The following is a 19836-nucleotide window of genomic DNA, read 5'->3' as shown; positions in this document are numbered from 1 at the left end:
AGAACGATTTGTAATCCTTTGGATATATACCCAGTAATGGGATTGCTGGGTCAAATGGAATTTCTATTTCTATGTCCTTGAGGAATCGCCACACTGTCTTCCACAATGGTTGAACTACAAAGTTACAGGGTTTTGGTTATTTACCTTGATAAAACATAGCACTTAAAGGAGGTGACATGGTTTGGCTGTTCCCCACCAAAATCTCATCTTGAATTGTGGCTCCCATAATTCCCACATGTTGTAGAAGAGACTTAGTGGTAGGTAATTGAATCATGGGGCAGGTCTTTTCCCTGCTGCTCTTGTGATAGTGAGTAAGTCTCATGAGATCTCATGGTTTTATAAAGGAGAGCTCCCCTGCACATGCTATCTTGCCTGCCGCCATGTAAGTCATGCCTTTGCTCCTCCTTCACCTTCTGCCATGATTGTGAAGCCTCCTATCGCATGTGAAATGTGAGTCAATTGAACCTCTTTCCTTTATACATTAGCCAGTCTTAGGTATGTCTTTATTGGCAGCATGACAACAGACTGTAATATAATAATTTTCAGTGTGTATAGTTTTAGAATGCCAATAACTTTGGCAAATTATTTCAAGGAAGTTTTTTAGCAAATAATTTAAATTGAATACTATTGAGTGTTCAAAATAATATCGAGTGGCTATCACCCACATGCTTTTGCTAAGGTTATATAATTCATATTTTATAAGGAAATGCTTGAAACTAATGTGTATTCCCTCTAAAGTAGAGGGCCATGCATGTCTTCCAGGAATGGATAAAAACTTTCGCCACATTGTATCTGTTGAAAGCCTTCACTTTATGAGAAAGATAGGCTTTTAGTCTTGGACATTCTTGAATTAAGTTTTGTACGTGTCACAATGATCATCAAATATTAAGTAATAATCTAAATTTCATTATGAATTTTAATTTTAAGATATATGTATATTTGGACAAAAAGGTTATGGGAAGAATGATAGCAATATTTAGTGGTTCTCATGCTTTTATTGTACTACCGCCTAATCAACTGTAGTAACTGGTGTTTGTATAAAGGTAAAGGAACTATCAATAAGGTTGTATTCTGATGTTTGAGCTAGCAAGTGCTACAGAATGTCTGTAGAGAGTAATTACGTAGAGTCAAGTTTCTTTATCCTGCTAATGGAGCTCTTCTTTTGTGAAGCAGTTGTTGTGATCCTGGTTGATAGTGGAAGAACAAAAATATTTGTGCCACTAATCATTGTATCTCTTTTTGTTTTGTGGCTGAATAAGTTCTTTAATAAGCAATAAACATACACATGTGCATGCATGTACCTTTTTCTCAGGACTATAGAGTTAACATCTTCCTGAGACAAAAATGGAATGACCCCAGGCTGAAGCTTCCCAGTGATTTTAGGGGTTCAGATGCACTGACAGTGGATCCAACGATGTATAAGTGTTTATGGAAACCTGATTTATTTTTTGCAAATGAAAAAAGTGCCAACTTTCATGATGTAACCCAGGAAAACATCCTCCTCTTTATTTTTCGTGATGGAGATGTCCTTGTCAGCATGAGGTACTCTTTTATATTTAATATTTGTGCATATATATTTTCCTTCTAAAATCAATGGATGACAGAGAAGTATATTAAATTATTTCTAAGATGCGTTTCTACTTTCAGATTATCTATTACTCTTTCATGCCCTTTGGACTTGACGTTGTTTCCCATGGATACACAACGTTGCAAGATGCAACTGGAGAGCTGTATGTAAATGAGAATCTAATTGATTATGATAATGTGTTTAAAATGTCTGGGAAATACCTTCTACTGACATCTTAGATAACAAATTGGTGCTTTGATTATAAATAGTCATAAATAATTTATTTAGGGAAATTATAGTTACCCTTTTATTAATACTGTATTAACTTGTATTAAGATAAATCATTTTCATACTAGTCTTATTTCAGTTCATTGATGTAGGTGTATACTCTAACATTCTAATTGCCATTGTTATTTGAATTAGCAATACAGGCAAGGTACAAGAGAAAATCATGTCCTTATTTCAATAGCATTTCCAATGTTGAAACCACATTTTCTTAGCAGAAAATTTAGAAAGCATTGAAAAATATTCTGTAAATCAAGCTAACATTCATTTACTATAAGTGTAAATAAATTTAAACAATTTTTTACAAAATTGTATTATTTTATGTTTCTTTGATCATATTTTTTTGAGTTACTAAAAGGCATACTAGGTGGATTAATTGAAATTATTATCTATAAAATATATTAATTTCTCATGATGCTTATCTTTTGAAAATAAAAGTAAGACATAAACCTTGAAAAATTAACACAAATGCAAGGAATGTTTAGCCTGAATACATGAATCATCTTATAATAAGTTCATCTATTTCCTTAGAGAGTGAAGAATAATATCCTGGTAAAATATCTTGTCTATGTATTCTAGATTATATGTCTAAAGTTACTTTGTGGCTGTTTTTAAGTAATGTACTGAAATGGATCCTAAACTTGAGCAGCATTTATTTCTTTCTAACTATAAAATGAGATTTTGCACATGTAAGTGTGTTTATATGTTTGCATGTGTTTATGTTTTTGTATGTGTTGTGTATGAGTGCCTATATGTCAATATAGACTTGTATAAAACTTCCAACAGTATATTTAGATTTTGATTCCATTACCGGATGCACTAAAGCATTACTTTCAAAAATACATGCACTTTAGAGTTCGATAGTTGACTAGTGTGTGCTATAAAATTCTTTAAATTGTAGCCACATACCTAAGCCCAAAATGTATGCTTCAGGATGCTAAAATGATGCTGTAATTATGTCCCTTTGAGAGCTTACTATATTGCCCTTCTATGGTCATACAAATCCTTTTAGGGAATTTTGCAGTGATTTCTAAAAAAAATTAGAAGTTTCAATGCTTACATTTCTTTTAAAAATCCCAGGTAGCATATTGCATGTTTGCAAATGTATAAATTCAGAAAGCTTGCATCACTTGTTTATTACCTTTTGATTAATGATTGTTAAAAATAATTCTAAGATGGAGAAATGAGTTATTGTGTATGATGCCCTAGGATTTTAACTCTGTGCAATATGCTGATTTAGCTTGCTCTTTCTTTAAGAGAAGTATCTTCATTTAATGCTTATACTAGTATTTCCATTAGTGACCATGGATTTGACCTCTTTACATTTTAAACTACAATTTTATATAAGAAGGCCTTATTTTCTTTCCTTTGTTATGTTTAATATTTGGATTATTAAAATATTTTAAAATAATGAATTATATTTTAAACTAACATATTTATTTACTTTTGTTTATAGTTGGTTACACAACTGATGATTTACGGTTTATCTGGCAGTCAGGGGATCCTGTGCAGTTAGAAAAAATTGCCTTGCCTCAATTTGATATTAAAAAGGAGGATATTGAATATGGTAACTGTACAAAATACTATAAAGGCACTGGTAAGTAACATTCTTTAAATAAAGTTCTATTTCTAAGATACATTTTAATTAATATATAGCCAAGGAGAGAGTAAAAAGAATGAGATGAAACTTAAAATTAAACTAGCAAATTGTTTGTCTTTACATTCATATACTTAAATCTTTCACAGAATTGTATTAATAAAGGTTTTTGAACTTTTAATTATTAGATAGACATACTTGATTTTTCAGTTGTTTATGTTAGTAATGAAAACTCTTTCAGGTAGTGGTTTTCAGGTGTTGTCAAGGAATTCTGCTTCTGGTAGGATTCCATTTGGGGCTGAACATTTTAAATATGAATAATATAATCTGTGTTTGTTCATCCATTGTCTCTTGGGTAGTTTTTAGATGGATATTCTTAATTTTAAAACGCATTGCTCCTTATGCTATGGAGTAAGCAATAAGAGTGTGAAATACTTAGACATCAGTAAATAGTCCCTGTACAGTCTTCTTGACCTGGGTCACAGAACAGCAAATTATGAAAAGGACAACAAATTAACCTCATTCATTAAATTACATTGAGCTTTTACAGAAAGTACGGTACTTACTACTCAGTCCTGTCATAGTATGATTAGTGTTCAACCTTTGATTTTCTGCTGGTAGTTCTAGGTTAGTGAAGGTTTTAGATACTGAATATAGTGTCATTTCACTTAGCAATATAAATAAGATTATTCAATTTTGATTATTACATTAGTAATAATAATCAGTTCAACATGTAAATCATCACACAATTCTAATTCTGCCTTTGGAGGTAACTTATAACAAAAATATTCAGAAACAGATATAATTAAAGCTTAACTTTATTGCCAAATACATGTTGACTTGAAAAAATAAAATGTATTTAGTTTAATTGTGCAGAACTGAGAGAGATCAGATGTTTGAGCTAGAATCCTGTCTTCTTGACAACATCAAGGCAATATATAATTTAAAACAGTCCTGTTGATATTAAGAGGTGGACAGAACATTTACATATATACAGAGTTATAATAAAGACAATGCTGTGCAACTTGGGGATACAGTTGGTTTAAGAATCTGTTGTTGACTTTGAAATACATCAGCAAATGATATAGCTTTAATATGTAAACATTCCTTCTTCTTAAAGCTTATAGTACATTAGGAAAAGAGAGACAATAGTCAAATATATTGCTATATAATTATCAAGGTTTTTAAAAGTAAAAATGGAGAGCTACTAAAAATTTGGTCATCAAAATATTCAATGAAGAAGTCATAGATAGATTGTTAGATGTGGAAGTGATCTAATTGATAATTCTAAGCCAGCTCCTTTATTTAATGCATAAAATAACTGAAGAGCAGAGTGAATAAATTACTTATTAAATTACTTATTACTGGTGACTTATTACTTATTAAATATCACCAGGCAAATTACTGTCAGCCATGGGACTAAGAGTAGTATTCCATCTCCCAATCATACAAATTAAGAAGACCATAGTATTTGGGATTTTTGAGACTGTTGTATAAGAACGTGTACTTAGGCCAGGCACGATGGCTCACACCTGTAATCCCAGCACTTCGGGAGGCCGAGATGGGCGAATTATGAGGTCAGGAGTGGCGGCATAATCGCTTGTACCCGGGAGGCAGAGATTGCAGTGAGCCGAGATCGTGCCACTGCACTCCACACTCCAGCCTGGGCAGCAGAGTGAGACTCTGTCTCGAAAACAAACAAAAAATGAACACGTACTTAGCAGATAAGTTTTTGATCTCTTCCTATACTAGGCATTGTTTTTAGTTCTTTGCAGAAATTATTTAATTTAATCCTCCCAACAATTCTATGGATTAAGTAATTTTATTATCCTCATTTTACATGTTAGGCTAATGAAACAGACACTTGCCCAAGGTCATACAGTTACAGTGATGCTGTGGGAGAGGGAACCTGATATTGCTATACTGTTAATACCTGTGGAGTCCTACTATACTTTGAAAATTGTTACCTACATCCAGATTATACGCTAAACATTTCAAAATGAGTAGTGTCTAAATTGTTTTGAGAAATTTGAAGGAGACCCTTTTGAATTTTTAAACTTCTTAGAGATGAAAATGACACTAGCAACTTTATTTGTAATTTTATGTAATAGCACATGATTATGTAATAACTTTGAAAGTCCTAGGAGTGTTCATTTTTTCACTTTTAAGCTCTACTTAAAAAAAATTCTTCATTTAGGGACTCAGTAGTGAATAAAAGAAAGGTCCCTGCCCTTTAGAGAACCATATTCTGATGTAGTAAACAAGTAAAATATTATTCATTTTAGCTCTTAGAATAAAATTAGAAAATGTGCTATGGTAGACAGAATTTTGGGGATTACTTAAGAGTTGTAAGTTTTTTGTAGTATTTTTTGAGTCATAAATAACTCACTGAAATCTCATTAGCTACAGAAAATAATGACAAAACAACTTATACCTAAAAATATTTTTTGGCACTTAGTATGTTTCAGGGACTTGATCAGTTCTTACATGAATTATTGCATGAATATAGATAAAATATATTTTAACGTTTGGATAATTAGAAATATGTTTAGAATAATAAGATGTTGAAAATACATTCAATACTTAACAGTGTACAACAATGTGAGTGTATAAATATATATGTGAACAATATATAAAAATGATAGCCAATATTTAATTTGCATAGATATAATAATGCAGCTTCAACTTTATTAAAATTATGATTTTATGATTATAGAAATAGCAAAAGTGGAGAAATATGTGGGAAAGCAAGTATACAAAAATACTCAAATTGGAAGCCTGAGTGAATAATGGAATAAAACTTCACAGGAAATAGAAAGTAAATTGAATTTGCCCAATGAACATTTATATCAATTAGCTGCCCACCTGCCTCTCATAAATGTAACAGTACTAGGAAAAGATCAAACAAAAAAAAATCAAGAAATGTTTCTTATAAAAGTTTATGGAGCAAATCACTATAATATCCAAGCATGTATTTTACTGCTAAATGCATCCAGGTCTTGCGAAGCTCCCCTAATGGGTACTTTCATAAAAAGGGACATGGTGGAAACTTGCTTCAAATCACAGGACTCATGTTAATGGGCTATCATTTAAACATAATGGGATGGAATGCAAAATTTTATTTTAAAGTATGCTACTTTGTAGTAAGTTGTTATAATATTTGTGTCAACTGAGAATACTTAAAAATATGTAATTTTTTGAGAAACACATTTCATATGCACTCGGTGAATAGAAAACTAATTTGACTTAATGATGCTATTACAAAGTGATGCACTTCAGAATCAATTTTAGGAAATACTTTGAGCCTTCTTAATTGTAGCAGTTGTACTTATGAAAGATTCTATTTTTGAAGTATTGCAGGGGATTGTTAGTTAGAAACATATGTTCTTATTTGTCCAGCAGGGAGTTAAGGTGAATGGTGGGGAAAGAAAAGGAAGGGAGATTTTTCATTGTTACGTTTTTTACATCCTTTTAAAACCTGTGAATGACTTGATATAGTGCCTAGTTTTAATGAAATTAAATGGTAAAAAAGAAACACTTGCATTTCTTGTCTTTAATAAAATATAGAAGCATTTGGCATAATTAGAATTTATTTCAGTTGAAAACAACCATTTTCGTCACATATTAGCTCTACTGTCTGCATAACCTCTCAGAGAAGGCAATGATTCTAAACCTCATTGGGAAAGGAAAAGGTTTCTAATCTATTTGTTGAGGGTATAAATAACTATTCTTATATTCCATGTTTATAAAGGTCCTATTCTGTGCAAATACTGCTGCAGGTGCTATTAATATGTAGATTATTCTTGTGTTAGATATATGCATATTCTTTTCAATTAAGAAGATCAGGTAAATATTATTTTTAAAGTATAAAACAGGAAAAAGTAACATTTCCCCCATAATTGTTTCATTTATTTGTTTCATTTGTTTATTGTTCATTTATTTGTTTCACCATTTAAAAAACATTGTATAGAGTTTAAACAGAAAACAATTACAGATATTTTAACTTTTTGCTAGTTATGCATAATCTTACATTTGTTAAAGGGTAAATGGCATTCTTATCTAAATTAAGCACTTTTGGCATTAAATATTATATTTAAATAGCTAAATGAAAGGACCAAACATTTAAGAAATAATCTCGAACATCTGGAAATGCCTTTTCTATTTGAACGCAGTACCGTGAGCATTTTCGTGTTAACATTTTCTTTCTCAAGGCAGCAAAGACTATTATGAGGCCGCCCATAATTTATGATTAATTTGGGGGACTAGTTGATGTCATGGCCACTCTAGAATTGACTGTAAAACAATTTCTGCATTTGTCTTGGCATATGAAAATCAAAGATTTTTTTGTTTGTTTTTTCATTGTTTTTTTCAATTGGAGTACCTTTGAGAGCCTGAAGTAAAGGTGGGGAGAGAATTGAGAGGAATATCAGATGTTTGCACCATATACATCTTTTATGTATATGGATCGAAAACACTGACTTTGTATACTTGCTAATGTTTACTTCCAATACCTTCTTAATTTGTAAGGTTTATCTGTATATGAGAGTTATTGTAGACTGCCATCCACCCTAGATAAGAAGTGGTACATCTGGCTGAAAACTTATACTGATAATGTGTAGTCCTGGACTGTTTCTTTTTAGACTTGTTCTACTTTGATTTACTACTGCCTATATGACTCCTTTAGATCATTGCCCTGAGAGTACCCACGGGTAAGGAAAAGTTCAACTCTATTGCCAATTCTCTGAACAATGACCTAAAAAGCTAGACACTGACACAGTGGAGCAGCATGTGGGATCTATTTTTCAATGTCATAATGAAGTTGTGAAAGGTCAGCTGAAACTGGTTTCATAATGTCACCCTTTTAGATCACATAAAGTATATATCTGTAAAGAAAAACTTTTTTGAGGCATTTACTCTGTGAAATTGCCTCAAATAGAAGTGACTTACCGTTTCCAGGTCTGTCATTGATGTTTGCTATTCTGTGTGGGTGAGAACCTCATGCCTTGAATGTGTTTGCTTCTAAAAGGCTACTACACATGTGTGGAAGTCATCTTCACCCTGAGGAGGCAGGTCGGCTTTTACATGATGGGGGTCTATGCCCCAACCCTGCTCATTGTGGTTCTCTCCTGGCTTTCCTTCTGGATCAACCCGGACGCGAGTGCTGCCAGAGTGCCCCTGGGTACGGTGTTCCATGCTTTTTTGTCACATTAAGAACAGCTTATACCTTTCTCTAACTTACCATATAATCAACTACTTTGAAACAATGAGTTTTAGAATTTTTAACAACCAATTTCAGTGTTTAAAGACTTTCTTCCAAACTCGATATTGAACTAGATTTTCTCAATGTTTATGTACTCTATAATTAAGCTAAGTTTCTCTTTTCATGTCCTTGGGGTATTATAAGCAGTTAATCTATTTTTCTGTCATGAAATAATTATTTATAAGTGATTTTCACAGATAACTGTGTCTAAAACCTTCAGTAGTGCCAAACTTAAAAATGAATAACTATGTTGAAGGAAATCTTTCTAAAAAATGGTATGTATTATCACATATGCTTAGTCAGGGAATAGTAATATTTGTTTTTTAAAAAAATTAAGAAAAATTATGTAGCCATCATTTTCCCAACCATTGGTTATTGTGTGCTATATCACAGGGGTGACTAATTAGGGTTAGGCCTGGTTGGCTCTCCTTTGAGGGCCCTTGCTCTCCAGTTTATTTTCAATGCTGTGACATAGAAATACCACCAGCCAGTTGGCTGGGCATGGTGGCTCACGCCTGTAATCCCAGCACTTTGGGAGGCCGAGGTGGGTAGATCACAAGGTCAAGAGATCGAGACCATCCTGGCCAACATGGTGAAACCCTATCTCTACTAAATGATACAAAAATTAGCTGAGCATGATGGCGCATGCCTGTAGTCCCAGCTACTCGGGAGGCTGAGGCAGAAGAATTGCTTGAACCCGGGAGGCGGAGGTTGCAGTGAGATGAGATTGTGCCACTGCACTCCAGCCTGGCACCTGGTAACAGAGCCAGATTCTGTCTCAAAAAAAAAGAAAAAAAAAAAAAAGAAAGAAACACCACCAGCCAGTCTTTTGAAAATTGTGTCTGTATAATGACTAAAAAGCTTTTGCTTAAGGAAATAAGCAAGAGCCCTTCCTATGGACAAAGTGAACAAACCTCAAAATATGTACATTGAGGAAACAAATTTTGGTTGCTTGGAGTATTTCCAATTTTTTCTATCACTGTGTGTCTGTGTGTTTTCTGAATATCACCTGTTACTCACACAGGTGAGACTGTGATATGTCTCACCTCCTCAGTGAGTTTGTGGTTGCCACATTTAAATTTTCTTCCATTGGAGAGGCCTTGTGCAAATCTCCCTCCTGACTTATTGGAGGAATTAAATGAAATACAGATCTTAAAGAGTAGGAAACTAGGAAAGAATCCATGAAAATGGCAATGTCGTATGAGTAAGAAATTTGTTTTTTTACACCGAATAGAAATCACACAGACTAAATCTATAACCAAAAGTGAAGGAAATTTCACCATGAATAAAAATTAACTACGCATTATATTTACTGGGAAAATAACCAAAAAACCTGAATTTACATTCTTAGACTTGTCAAACATGTATATTTCTCTCAAATAATTTTGTTGTTGTTGTTGTTTACTGGAAGTTCCTTATGTTCATGCAGTGAGATAAACGTCAGGCTTTCAAGAGTACTTTGGAGACATCCCAATTTCTGACATATCCTTGTAAGGATTTTTCATCTCCATTCATTGCAGAGCTTCTGATCCCAGGTCCCTGAGCTGTGATTCAATATCCAGGAGACCTGTCATGTGGAGAATTGTTCAATGGCTGAAAGTCAATCTCTAGAGTTAACCTGTGTTTGAAAGCCAGTTCTGTATTTACTAACTGTGACAAGTTGGACAACAGATTAACTTCTTTAACAATAACTCTGCTGAAATATCAACAGCGATGATAAAAATATCTGAGAAGCTCCAGAGAATTAAGTATTATTAACTCCCGAATGTGAAACCCTATATTTCACATTCGGGAGTTAATAATGTGCTACATTTTTGTATTGCTTTACAGTTTGCAAAGCACTTCTACGTATTTTGATTTCTTCAGCAAGTATTTGTTTGGTGCTATGTGCTAGGTACTATTCAAGAAGATGGGGATGTAGTTAACAAAATAAACAGCTAATAAGCAGTTTATAAAGTACGTTAAAAACACTTTGTTTCAACGAGTATATATGTTATTGGGAAGAAACAGACACCAAATAAATATAATAGATCACATGTAAGATAGTGATGTAGGATAGTAAGTTTGGAGGTAGCAAACTGCATGTTAGAAAGGCCTCAGTGAGAGGGTGATACCAGATAGAGGAATGAAGGAAGTGAAGAAATGAGTCATTTCTAGGACACAGTGGGCCAGAGAGTGATCATCCTGGCTGCATTCCTGAGGCAGGAGCATGCTTGGACATTGGGGAAACAGGGAAGGCAGTGTGGCTGGAACACAGCAAGTCAAAGGGAGAGTAGTGGGAAAGGAGATCAGAAAGATAACAGTGATGAGGGGTGGTCTACGTAGCATCAGCTAAGGCATCCTGATGACTTTGTTTTGTTTTGTTTGAGACAAAGTCTCCCTCTGCCACCCAAGCTGGAGTGCACTGGCCCAATCTTGGCTCACTGTAACCTCCACCCGCCATGTTCAAGCAATTCTCCTGCCTCAGCCTCCTGAGTAGCTAGGATTACAGGCACCCGCCACCACGCTCGGCTAATTTTTGTATTTTTAGTAGAGACGGGGTTTCACCATGTTGGCCAGACTGGTCTCAAACTCCTCCTGAACTCAAGCAATCCACCCATCTCAGCCTCCCAAAGTGCTGGGATAACAGGTGTGGGCCACCATGCCCAGCCAATTTTGGTTTTTATTCGGTGTGAAACAGAAAGTCCCTAAAGGCTTTTACACGTGATCTGACTAAATTTTAAACAGATCTCTTTGCCTAATTTCTTGAGAACAGAATTACATGAGGCAAGGGTAGAAGCAGGGAAAGTAGTTAGGAAGCAATTGCAGTAATTCAGGTAAATAATCATGGTTTGGGCTAGTGAGTAGTAGTGCAGGTGCCGATAAATATTTGATGATGAGGCCGAGCATGGTGGCTCACGCCTGTAATCCCAGCACTTTGGGAGGCCAAGTGGGCAAATCAGCTGAGGTCAGGAGGTGGAGACCAGCCTGGCTAACATGGTGAAACCCTGTCTCTACTAAAAATACAAAAATTAGCTGGGTGTGTTGGTGGGCACCTGTAATCCAGTTACTCAGGAGGCTGAGGCAGAATTGCTTGAACCTGGAATGCAGAAGTTGCAGTGAGCTGAGTTTATATCATTACAGTGCAGCCTGGGCAACAGAGTGAGACTGTCTCAAAAAAAAATTGATGATGGATGGTAGTGAAGATTGAGATAAAAGGTATTTGTAGGTATGCTGAATGGGAGACTAAAGAAAGCAGTCAGGGTTGACACCAAGATTATTTTGGATGAAAAACTAGAAAGATGAAATTGACATGAGCCAAGATGGGAAAAGGTACACGTAAATACTGTGGGTTTGAGAAGTTAGGCAGGCCAGGAAATTTGCTTTAGACATGTTAAGGTTACAATGTCAGCTAGGAGGAGATATCAGACAGGCAGTTGGACATTCAAGTCTGGGTTTACTTGGCAATTTTAGAACTGAAGTAGGAACTTAAATTTTGTCAAAATGTACAGGGTTTTCAATCTCTGGTTGGAATCACAGGGGAGTGAGTGTAAGCAGAGAAATCTACTTCTAAGAGGGACTGAGAAAATGAGGAAAAAACAGTATAGTGTGGTTTCCTAAAAGTCAAGCGGAGAAAGTATTTCTGGGTCAAGAAAGTGATCAACCAACTGCTCATAGATCATTGACTTACTTTTAGAGCTAAAGATTACCATTAGGTTAAAGGAGCTGGGAAGGTCATTGGAGTCTGTGAAATGGACAGTTTCTTTGAAGTGAGAAGAAGAAAGCCTGATTGGAGTGGCTTCAAGAAAGAAGATGAGGGGAAGGATTGGAGTTATCTAGTATAAATAACTCATTGGAGGTTGTTAGCTATAAAAAGAAGAATGGGAAAATAGCTAGGGTAAGAATAAAAGTCAAGAGAGTTTTTTCATTTTTTAAAGGTAGATAAATTCATAGTATGTTTAGTTTATTTTTGATGATGGACAGCCAGTAGTGAAGGAAAAATTGAGAGATGGAAAAAGGGCAGGAGCAGTGACCTTGAGAAAGGAAGTGGGAATGAGATCCAGGAAATGGAGATACTGCCCTTCACTAGGAGCAAAATGTGTTTGCCCCAAAGATAAGCAAACTCCTACAAAAGGCCAAAGAATAGATATTTGAGGTTTATGCACCGTATAGTTTCTGTCACTCCATTAAACTCTGCTGTTGTATGTTCTATGGTAAAGCAGCCACAGACAATATAAAACTGAGCAAGTATGGATGTGTTCTAACAAAACTTTATTTATAAAATAGATGGGTCAAATTGGCCTACAGGTCATAGTTTGCTGATCCCTGGTCCATTGTATCAGAAGAGAAGGCAGAGTATATGGGCACAGAGGGAAGTAGATGGGTAGATATTTAAACATTTGTGTGGGCCAATGTAATTCACCTCTTATTTGGTGAATTATACCAATTGATTTCTAGATGTTAGATGAGTTGTGAATTACTAGGACAAAAAGTGTTCATAGTATTCCCTTTTCCTTTTAATGTCAGGCTGTAGTAATAATGTCCCATCTTTCATTCCTGATATGATTAAATTGTGATTTTCTGTTTATTTTCTTGATCACTAAAACTAAAGGCTTTTTTTAAAACCAGTATTTTCAAAGCACCACTTTTATCTCATTAATTTTCTCTATTTGTTTATTTTCCTTTTTATTGATTTTAGCTATATTTATTATTTCCTTTCTACTTACTTTGTATTTAATTTGATCTCTTTGTGAATGCTTAAAGTATGACTCAGATAATTGGTTTTAGATTTGTCTTCTTTTTTAACGTGGACATTTATAGTTGTAAATTTTCCTGTAAGCATTGCTTTAACTTCAGTACACAAATTTTGGTGTACTGTATTTTCATCTTTCAGTTGAAATATTTTGTAACTTATCTTGTGATTTCTTCTTTGCCCCATAGATTCTTTGGAAGTGTATTTAGAGTTTTTCTGGCACTCTTTAGAAATGTATTTAGAGTTTTTCTGGGTACCTGAATATGATTGCTTTCTAATTTAATTCAATTTTTGCAGGATAATATACTCACGTATGTCAATTCTTTTATGTTTGTTGAGACTCTTTTTTAAACAGCCCAGTCTAGCAAATACCTTCTGGTAACCACATCATGTGCACTTGCAGTGTGCGTTAGTCATTGTTTGTTGTTGTATTCTGTAAGTATCCTTACAGTCAAGTTGGTTAGTAGCTCTGTTGAAATCTTTTATCTCTTTTGTCTAGTTATTAGTGAGAGGTGTTAAGATCTTCAATTATAATTACGGAATTATCCTGAAGGTATTTGGAAGGTCTGTTATTAGACACAAAATTATAATTTTATCTGAAAAGAAAAGGAAATAATACTGACTCAGACTAAATTTCAGGATATCCAGTTAATATAGCTGTTTTGATTCTGCGTATCTTTCCTTACTCTACTGTTTTCCCCCTACATTCTCCCAAAGGATTAAATAAATAAGTTTACCAATCTCTGTTACGGCCTGTAGTTTTTATTTTTTAAAAGCTAGCAGACAACATAGAGCATAAAGTAATTACTTTAAATTGCCCTAGACTTATTTTGCTTTCTAAAAAAATTAGTTTTGTATTCTACTTTCATTTTTCACCCAAGTCTTTTTGTGATTTACTTTCCCCATTGTTAACAAGCATCAAAAATTCCTTGGCGAATTTTAGGTAATGACTTTTGTCTTAAGCTATTTCTCTATGTATGGTAGTAATTATGCACGGAACTATTGAAGCAATGTTTGTAATACTCTTAACTAAGTAAACTATACTATATCTTTTCCTGTTACATAAAATACTGTAGTTGCTGCCCTTTAGAATACATTGTTTTTTTAACAAATAACTTTCAATTATAAATATAAAAGGACTAATAATTTGGGTCAAAGTTCCCTTTTAGTATTCTTCCACTAAAAATTATGAAATAACAATATGCTATTATAATTTATTAATAGTAGTACTTTTAAATGAATTTTCATTTTATTAATAACTCCATATGTACAAATCTGGTGTTTACCACAGCATGAGATAAATGATTTGGAGCTGAGACAGGCGTTGGCATGCATGCACTTGAATTGCTCCTGGACCTGCTCTGTTGGTTCATGGCATTGTTTATTAATAGCAAATGCCATACTGTTTCTCCTTCCATTTCTTTTCTTTTCCTTTTGTAAACTCTCTATTCTTTTCTTTTTTCTCTCTTTTCTTTCCTTGTCTTTTCTTCTCTTTGCTTTTTCTAGTTTTCAATTTTCTCTCTGCCTTCCATTTCTTTTCTTTTCCTTTTTTAAACTCTCTTTTCTTTTTTCTCTCTTTTCTTTCCTTATCTTTTCTTTTTCTAGTTTTTAATTTTTCCCTTTTTACCAATATGTTGCTAGTACATATGCTGTTTGGGAATTATTTTGCAGATTCTTCCTGTGTGATTGGCTGGACAAGAAATCTGTGGACATTCCATTGACAATCATAAAGGTTACTATACATATCTTGAATAATTGAGATGATTTTATCATTATACAATTCTGTCTACATGTTGATAACCTGTAACTTCAACCCTGAATTCTTTATGGAAGATTTTGTTCAATTCAACCTCCTTATAGAGCTTATTTATTAATAATTTAATTTATATCGTTTGCTGGCTTTAACTTTTCCTAGACGAAGACTCTACATCTAATTGTTAAGGGTCAGTATCAATTTCATGATATTTTGCCAGAGTCAAAATCTAGGTTTGATTTGTTTTTATGCTATAGAGGAAGTAGTTTGACAAATAAAGTCTATATAATTTAAATGTGTTTTAGAAATATTATACCAAAGAGTCCTAGAATTTATTAAAAAGGAGCATGGGGATAATTTATTAAGAATGTAATATTAACACTGTAAAAATTCACACTTTTATGGGTGATGGCTTTACATTTCTTTCTGTTTATAATTTATTAAAATTGATAATTTCACTGTGTACCATTGAACAATGAAGTAATTCTATTTGAAGGCTATGATATTGCTAAAATATTTTTTCAAAGTAGCATTATTTGCTCCTATTCCTTATTTTTAGACAGAAAATGCTAGTAGGTGGTTTCTATCATAATATGATTTCTCAAAGATAAGGCACATAGTATGTGTTCACATTCTTCTCCTTAACTTATTTCATTTTCATTTTTATATCTCTGAAACGATGAAAGTCTTGGATTCACTACCTTTGTTTCTAACTGAATGTATGGAATTATGAATACTCCCCCTTTTTCCCTCCAAAATCTGTAACTATTCTGTCATGCCTTTTAATGATAATCCCTTCATCTGTTCCTTTAATCAGTCTCCCTTTTCTGACACCAGAGCATCTTTACCTCACAAAGTCCTCTTTCTTTTCAGATATCTTTCTGAATGATATTGGCTAATCTTTTCAAAACATTCTTTCAGATTCCCAGGTGCACCGTGCTGTGTCATGATCATGGGTTCTTTGTTTCCTAGTCTTTATCTTATCTTTCAATGTTTTACTGACAAAGTCATCTTTTCTGTAGGTCCCTCCCCATCTTTTTATGGAAACTCTTCCAGCCATTCTGTTAATAACTTTATCTTAATTTCTTTCCTTCTTCCTTGAATCAGTAACTCTTTTCAAATGTTTTCTTGAAAATGCTTTCCCATCCATCATATCATAACCTAGGCTTTTGTTTCCACAACTACTATTTTTCTTTCTCAGTCTATTTTGTATATCCACTCCAAAGTAATGCTACTTAAACATTCTTTTGATAATATAATTTCTCTTTTCTTTATTTCAAATTTCTGAATGTTCTCTACCAAACATGGTGTAAAAAAACCATTACAGAATTCTGAAGGCCTTCTATAATCTGAAATTATTCTATATTTAATCATAAAATTTCTAATTTATCAGGATAAATATTCAGGTATACAACTAAGCTTACTAAAACGTAGTATCTTCTAGGTTATTGATCAGTATGAAATGCTATGTAAGCACAAAGGATAGTGTCAAAATAGTTTATCTCAAGTTAAGTCAGACTTGTTTTTGATTGGTAGTTTGACTCATAACATTTAAGAAAAAATAGAAAAATTTTTTCTTAAAATTTTTGACTTAGAATGATGGTTTGCCAAATTAATTCCCATGGCTATAACCAACTAATAAGGTCTTGGATTTTTATGTTGCTTTCCATTGCTGGGCTAGAAAACATTAAGACCTACATTAACTTTTAAAATATAGTTCCATCAACTAGTACTTAGTTTTCCTTAGGGCCAAGGATAATTACACTAAAAGTAAACTAGGAGCTTATCAAGTTGTTATATATTGAATATTGTTTTCATCTGCAGAAGTTATATTTTCTTCAAGAATTTCTTTCTAATAGAGAGCATCTTAGGTTCTTGAAAGCAAAAAAAAAAAAAAACTTGAAATTCTTCAGAAACATCTGAAATGATGCAATTGATATAATAGATTTTTCAGTGTTTAACTGATTATTAATACCAATATAGTGCTTACAATTTCATGGGAAGGAAAAGAGAGCCAAGTTCACATTTAATTATTAATGATGATATATACATTATTTCTCATAAGTGGCCAAATCTAAGAAGAAAAAAGTACACTCAACCCAGTATATGAGGTGAACTCACAGAGCCAAGTCAGATCTGTTTTCTACTTCAAGAAAAGTGAGTCTCCCTTGACACTGAATGAGGTTCTTTTTCTGACTCATCGTGTTCCTGGTGGCCCATGCCAGCAGGTTATATTTCATCATTTCCTCTCTTGAAAATATGAAGGAAAGGAAAAAGAGAGAAAGGGTAATGCAAGGGAGAGTGGCAAATGGGAAGAAAAGACAGCAATAAATTATTACAGTGCTTTGGAGTCTGACAATTACTTCACTTAAATTAGTATATGATGTGTTAGCTTTCAATGAAGGGTTACTATTACATGAAACAGAATTTTATTCTTTTCTTTGAAAAGCTGGAATCACATGTTTTCACTGAACATGAATGTTTCCTATTGTGTCTTCTCTATTAGGTTTTTTTTTTATTATGAATCTTATCAGAAAATTGCTTTATATGTTCTGATTTAGTTGCTCATGGAGACAAAACTTAGCTCTGTAACTGAAATCTAAAACAAAGCTGAAAAATAAAATATGTAATCTGTCTAATAAGAGTTCTGTGGCTTCCTGAGAGATACTATACTATACAGTAGTTTTAGACATCTTTAATTTAGACGTCTCTAAATTGTATTTTTATACCCTTGTTAAATTTCTATTTATTTTTTTAAATACTAAGTATTTACAAAATCCTTATCCACAGTCAATAATCCTTACATAAAAGGCATGTACCTGTAATTTCTTCTAGTCTTTGAGCTTTAAGGGGACCTGACAAATTGTTCATGCTCCATTGGAAGTTACTGGAGACAGATTTAGTCAGAGGGATGACTGCAGAACATCTCATAGGGATAAAAAACAATTTTCACTCCTCTTTCTGTTTCTGTAGGTATCTTCTCAGTCCTCAGCTTGGCCTCTGAGTGCACAACACTTGCTGCTGAGCTTCCCAAAGTTTCCTACGTGAAGGCTCTTGATGTGTGGCTCATTGCTTGCCTTCTCTTTGGGTTTGCTTCCCTGGTGGAATATGCTGTTGTCCAAGTGATGCTGAACAACCCCAAAAGGGTTGAAGCAGAAAAAGCCAGGATTGCTAAGGCTGAGCAAGCAGATGGAAAAGGTGGAAATGTGGCTAAAAAGAATACTGTGAATGGAACAGGGACTCCTGTTCATATTAGCACTTTGCAGGTAAGGGTAAAATGATCCAATGAAATTGTTTCCCCCAACCTCTTTGTAGTGTCAAGAGAGATACCTTTGTGTATGTGACAAATTTGGATGAAATTGGCATTTGCTTTTCTCTCATAGATGCAAAGGAACTGAGCACAACACACTTTTTGGGAAATGTGTACATTTAGGTCAAAAACCACTTAAGGAAAAAATTAATGCCTTATTAAATTTTTGGAGGAGTTTGCACTGAGTTTAAGGATACAATTCTGTTTTGATGGTCACCATTGAATATGGAGACTTTGCTGGAGCACAGACCTTCCTATTGTTTCTCATTCAATAGATCTCAGTGAAAGGCCAGAGGACTGTGGGGCATCACTGATCATCTGCCTTAAATGAAAGCGCTTGGAGAAGCCCATGCTCATGACTAAATCACTCACCATTTCCCCCATCAAGTTAGAGAGCCTCACATGGAACATGTCAGGCAGGCTATTTGTTTATTGGATGTCTGGATCAGGAAAATGATGCCCACAGTGAAAAATCTGTCCTGCTCAGCAGTGAGTGGCAGGAGAAGGAATATTTGCGATTTTACCCCATTACCCTGCCTTGTCAATTGATTATGGGCAATTGATTATAGTCAATTGACTAGTGGGCAATGATTAATCTCAAAGCACCAGGCTGTGTAAAGGATTAAGGTTAGCTGTCCATTTACCCCAAAGTGCCCCTCATTGGTGACCTCTGGATGGGTGGACCAGTCAACCAAAAGACCATTTCCACTGAGCTAAGAGCAGTAAATTCCACAGAAGACCAATAGGTCAATTCCATCTTGTAACCTTGAAAATCTTACCTTGCATACTTCTCTTCTGGCCCCACAATTACTCTATCAATTTGTTAATGACAACTACTCCCCTTACCTAGAATGCTAGAGTATACCACATGTTGTTTTTAGATGCAAAAGCAAAGGAACTATGCTTATATGGTGCTGCCTGTGGCCACTAAAAAAATATTTAAGTCAATTGTTCTCATTATCTGAGCCTAAAGCCCAGACCCTCTTCAAATACTTAGCTGAAACCTTCAGGGAGGCTTCTTGAAGCCTTATAAATCCTTTATGCCTTTCATGAAGAATATGGATAAAATTCTCATTAGTCTAGAGCTATCATGTCCTTAAAATGTTGTCCTTAATGTATCTTTTCCATACTTCTACATCCAATATTTCTATATCATTATATTTGAACTGAGTTTCTTGTAGACAACATATAATTGGTGTTTGGCATTTAAACTGCTCTGCCACTCTCTTGTTTGAATTGTTATATTTAGATCATTTCCATTTAATGTAATTATTGATATATTAAGGCTTTACTGTATGTTTTATTTTTTGTTTTTTTTTTTGTTGTTGTTGT

The 19836-nt window shown here is 34.0% G+C and overlaps 1 protein-coding gene across 2 annotated transcripts in view; it reads left to right on the top strand.

Annotated features, from left to right (window-relative positions):
* The window catches only part of GLRB (glycine receptor beta), an 87659-nt gene that overhangs the window by 60041 nt on the left and 7782 nt on the right, over window positions 1-19836 (top strand). For both annotated transcript variants that reach the window (XM_017526029.2, XM_037737609.1), the window contains exons 5-9: window positions 1313-1542; window positions 1648-1730; window positions 3309-3449; window positions 8476-8628; window positions 18168-18460. In XM_017526029.2, the coding sequence (XP_017381518.1) occupies window positions 1313-1542; window positions 1648-1730; window positions 3309-3449; window positions 8476-8628; window positions 18168-18460 (900 nt within the window). The remainder of the gene's footprint in view (window positions 1-1312; window positions 1543-1647; window positions 1731-3308; window positions 3450-8475; window positions 8629-18167; window positions 18461-19836) is intronic.

Source organism: Cebus imitator, unplaced genomic scaffold (genome assembly GCF_001604975.1).
Source record: "Cebus imitator isolate Cc_AM_T3 unplaced genomic scaffold, Cebus_imitator-1.0 Scaffold40, whole genome shotgun sequence".
In the NCBI taxonomy this organism is placed as follows: Eukaryota; Metazoa; Chordata; class Mammalia; order Primates; family Cebidae; genus Cebus; species Cebus imitator.
The sequence above is the reverse complement of the archived record's forward strand: the minus strand, read 5'-3'. Positions and strand labels throughout refer to the sequence as shown.